Source organism: Lampris incognitus, chromosome 14, assembly GCF_029633865.1.
Source record: "Lampris incognitus isolate fLamInc1 chromosome 14, fLamInc1.hap2, whole genome shotgun sequence".
Taxonomy (NCBI): Eukaryota; Metazoa; Chordata; class Actinopteri; order Lampriformes; family Lampridae; genus Lampris; species Lampris incognitus.
Window position 1 is genome coordinate 7,807,012 of NC_079224.1, and position 4,937 is coordinate 7,811,948.

The window sequence follows — 4,937 nt, forward strand, 5'->3', positions numbered from 1 at the left end:
GGGTGCTGCTATTTCCATTCTAATCGAATGCTTCAGTTGGGCCGCGTCACGCGGTCGTCCCTTCAGACGGAAGACTTCAAACAGGCTGATTTTTGACACAATGGGAATGTGGAAGTGTTGCGCATAAATTTCCGTCTTCTGTTTATAGCGTTGGACTGCAGCATCTGACAAATTGAGGACATGTTTTTTTATTTTTGCCGTTTAAAATGGTCCGTTTGGGCGAAAACCTTTAGAATTGCTCGCTTTTGATGCCGACGCCGTGCAGAAGTCTGAGAATCTGTGCTTTGTGACTGTTTTAGGGTGAGAAGTAGGATCCCCCCCCCCCCAGACAAGGTGTTTATCGGTCTGTTTAGTGTTTCCCGGTGAGCTAATTCAGCCCAATTAGGTCGGTGCTGCCTCCAACTGTTCAGCCTCCAACTGTTCAGCCTCCAACTGTTCAGCCTCGGTGCGTGCCGTGCATAATTCCACGCGACGCGAAGGCTTGTTTACCCTCTCCAGACCTGTTCGAACCCCTGCTGGAGTGAGGAGGCCGCTTGGCACTTGTTGTTACTTGGATTTTTTTTTTCCTCAAGGAAAAAGCTGTTTCTGCATCACCCGTAGCTGCTCTGCATGACTGCCACGACCATTAACTGCTCTGCAGCCTAGCCTAAGGTAGACCTTCTTATTTTGTGTGTGTTTGTTTGTGTGTCTTTTACAGCTGAGGAAGTCGAGAGGCTGGCCGCCATGCGTTCTGAATCTCTGGTCCCCGGCACCCACACTCCACCCATCCGGCGTCGAAGCAAATTTGCCTCCCTGGGACGTCTCCTCAAACCCTGGAAGTGGCGGAAGAAGAAGAGTGAGAAGTTTAAGCAGACCTCTGCAGGTATATAACCTCATCGGTTCACTTTCATCGATTCAGCCGTTATCCAAACCGCTTATCCCGCTCTCGGGGTGGCGGGGGATGCCGGAGCCTATCCCAGCAGTCACTGGGCGGCGCCGCAAAGGCCGCCGGGCCGTCACGGGGGCCGACACACGTTCATTTTATTTAAGATTTAGGCAGTATTTGTCAAGTATGTAATTCACATGGCTAGAGCTTATTGTCAATCGTCGCCACAATTTGCGAACTCGGAGCCACGAGAAGACCAGAGTCGGGGTCACGAGGCCCAGTTATACAAGATGGCGGCCTCACAGGCCTCACCACGAGAAGACCAGAGTCGGGGTCACGAGGCCCAGTTATACAAGATGGCGGCCTCACAGGCCTCACTAACCGCGGCAATATTTACTTTTAGCAGTTGAATAAGGTGCCGATTATATGATTAATCTGCAAATTAGTCGGCTAATGCTAAATTTTAATTGCAAACAATGAAAAAAACAAGTACGTGCGTCCCTCCACATCGTGCGATCAGGGTTCTTCAGGTGACGGCTGCAGACCTTACAGATGACACACTGTGTGATGCTTTTTGTGCAACGTTCAAGTTTCCACAGACAGGCGGACAGAAAGTCTTGCAGCTTCAGCTGAGAGGGTGAATGAGCAGTGTTGTGAATGTGCACCGTGTAGTCCCCCACGTGAGGCTGGTCTGGACAGGACGGGTCTTTCCTTCTGCTTTGGTAATACTGAACTATTTCTGGCTTGCCTGAGACGGCGTTTCCCCCCCCCCCCTCCTCCTTTTCTCCCCAATTGTGCTTGGCCATTTACCCTACTCTTCTGAGCTGCCCCGATTGCTGCTCCAACCCCCTCCGCTGACCCGGGGAGGGCTGCAGACTACCGCATGCCTCCTCTGATACATGTGGAGTCGCCAGCCACTTCTCCCCTGACAGTGAGGAGTTTCACCAGGGGGATGTAGCATGTGGGAGGATCACGCTACCCCCCCCAGTTCCCCTGACCGGCCACAGGAGGCGCTACTGCAGCGACCAGGACACTACCCACATCCGGCTTCCCACCCGCAGACATGGGCCAATTGTGTCTGTAGAGATGCTAGACCAAGCCGGAGGTAACACGGGGGATCGAACCGGCGATCCCTGTGTTGGTAGGCAACGGGACAGACCACCACGCCACCTGGATGCCCTTGAGAGATGTTTTTTTTAATGAATGGTTCTGTTTGATCTGGTCCCCTTGCAATGAATCCTCACTGACCACTTCATGTTGTCTTACTCCTGGACCTGACTTACTCCTGGACCTGACAGGTATTTAGTTACTCCTGGACCTGACAGGCTATTACTTACTCCTGGACTTGATAGGTATTTACTTACTCCTGGACTTGATAGGTATTTACTTACTCCTGGACCTGACAGGTATTTAGTTACTCCTGGACCTGACAGGGATTTAGTTACTCCTGGACCTGACAGGGATTTAGTTACTCCTGGACCTGACAGATATTTACTTACTCCTGGACCTGACAGGTATTTACTTACTCCTGGTCCTGACTTACTCCTGGACCTGACAGGTATTTAGTTACTCCTGGACCTGACAGGTATTTACTTACTCCTGGACTTGACAGGTATTTACTTACTCCTGGACCTGACAGGTATTTACTTACTCCTGGACCTGACAGATATTTACTTACTCCTGGACCTGACAGGTATTTAGTTACTCCTGGACCTGACAGGTATTTACTTACTCCTGGACCTGACAGGTATTTACTTACTCCTGGACTTGACAGGTATATACTTACTCCTGGACCTGACAGGTATTTAGTTACTCCTGGACCTGACAGGTATTTACTTACTCCTGGACTTGACAGGTATTTACTTACTCCTGGACTTGACAGGTATTTAGTTACTCCTGGACCTGACAGGTATTTACTTACTCCTGGACCTGACAGGTATTTACTTACTCCTGGACCTGACAGGTATTTACTTAGTCCTGGACCTGACCGGTATTTATTTACTCCTGGACTTGATAGGTATTTACTTACTCCTGGATCTGACCGGTATTTACTTACTCCTGGATCTGACCGGTATTTACTTACTCCTGGATCTGACAGGTATTTAGTTACTCCTGGACCTGACAGGTATTTACTTACTCCTGGACTTGACAGGTATTTACTTACTCCTGGACCTGACAGGTATTTACTTACTCCTGGACCTGACAGGTATTTAGTTACTCCTGGACCTGACAGGTATTTACTTACTCCTGGACTTGACGGGTATTTAGTTACTCCTGGACTTGACAGGTATTTATCACCGGGAGGTAGAACGGTGATGCAAGTTCCTTCCATTCAGATCTGTTAAGCGCACAAAGTAATTTTGTTCATTTGTTGGACGTTGCCTGTCCTCCTCCTGGGCTTGGACTGTTTTCCCAGTGCTCCGTTGCAAGATCCAGCACTGCTACCCCAACACTCTTTACCCCGGCCCGCCTGCAGTCCCTGTAGACAAGGTGGTCTTTTTAAGTATCTCCACAAAATTGCTGATGTTTGTATTCTAAAACCTCAGTCACCTCCAGTCTTTTTCTTTTTTTTTTGGGCTCTCCGCTGTCCTTACTTCATACTTTTGGTGCACTGTGTGCTCCATGGAGCGGTGATGAAATGGTGTTTACTGCACTCAGTTATGTTCACCTGCCCCGTGATCGCGTCACCTCCTCTCTCCCAGTGAAAGACAATGAGTGGAGCCGGACAAGAAAAGGGTTTTGTTCTCCGTCACCGGGGTTTGGTGCACTGTGGAGCCCGGTCAACAAGCTCTCTCTGTCCCTTTTTATTTATTTGTGTGTGTGTGTATAACGCAGCCCCCACCCTACCCCCCATATTATTCCTAGGCGTGCATGCGTGTGCACACACACACACACACACACACACACACACACACACACACATATGCATCCATTATCCAAGCCGCTTATCCGAATGCGGTTCGTGGGATGCTGGAGCCTTTCCCAGCAGTCCCTGGGCAGCAGGCAGGGAGACACCCTGGACAGGCCGCCAGTCCATCACAGGGCCCACACACACACACACACACCAATGGACAATTTAATAAGGCTGATTCATAAGCTGCATGGTGGCCTCACAGCGAGAAGGTGCTGGGTTCAACTCCTGGGGTAGTCCAGCCTTGGGGGTCGTCCCGGGTCGTCCTCTGTGTGGAGTTTGCATGTTCTCCCCGTGTCTATGTGGGTTTCCTCTGGGGGCTCCGGATTCCTCCCGCAGTCCAAAGACCTGCAGGTCAGGTGACTCGGCCGGACTAAATTGTCCCTGGATGTGTGTGTGTGTGGGCCCTGTGATGGCCTGACAGCCTGTCCAGGGTGTCTGCCACTCCGCTGCCCAATGGCTGCTGGGGTAGGCTCCAGCATCCCTGCGACCCTGAGAGCTGGATAAGTGGTTTGGATAATATATATATATATATATATATATATATATATATATATATATATATATATATATATATATATATATATATATATATATATATATATATATATATATATATAAAATCCTTTTAAACGGCAGCATCCTGGCTGTTTCTGTCCTGCAGGCGTCTCCTCATGGAAGGCTTTTTGTCTGCTCCACGTGGTCTAGGAGCTTCCTGTCGTAGCGTGTCATGAGTCCTGGGATGGAGAAATTGTAAAATCGGTCTACTCCGTTCACCGTTTCGGTCAGCCGAAGTTCTCTTGTAGCTGAACAAACGTGCGGTCGGGGTGCAGCTCTGCGTTGTGTGCATCTCGTGTGGGATAAGAACCGGCTTTGGTTGCCTTCTGGCAGCTATTGAACTGATTATATTTTCCCTTTTTGTAACTTCATTTGCCCCAATGGAAATGGTAAAGGGAGAGAAGGCAGGCAGCTGATTACCAGCACTGTCACCAGTACTGTTTAAATTGTGAATATTGTGAAAGGCTTGTCGTCATCATATCATCATACTATACAGCTGTGTCTCCAGCTAGATTTGCAATTTGTTAACCATGTGTTAGTGGATAACAGTAAGTTGTCATAATTATGATGAACAACTTGACACAAAAAATGATTATATTAATT

At 48.9% G+C, this 4,937-nt stretch overlaps 1 protein-coding gene across 1 annotated transcript in view; it reads left to right on the forward strand.

The window, feature by feature from the left end:
• The first annotated feature begins 708 nt into the window (after nt 1–708).
• Nucleotides 709–4,937, forward strand: part of LOC130123908 (phosphatase and actin regulator 1-like) — a 55,241-nt gene continuing 51,012 nt past the window's right edge. Inside the window, exon 1 of the mRNA XM_056293235.1 lies at nt 709–862. Coding sequence (XP_056149210.1) covers nt 724–862 — 139 coding nt within the window. The 5' untranslated portion in view covers nt 709–723. The remainder of the gene's footprint in view (nt 863–4,937) is intronic.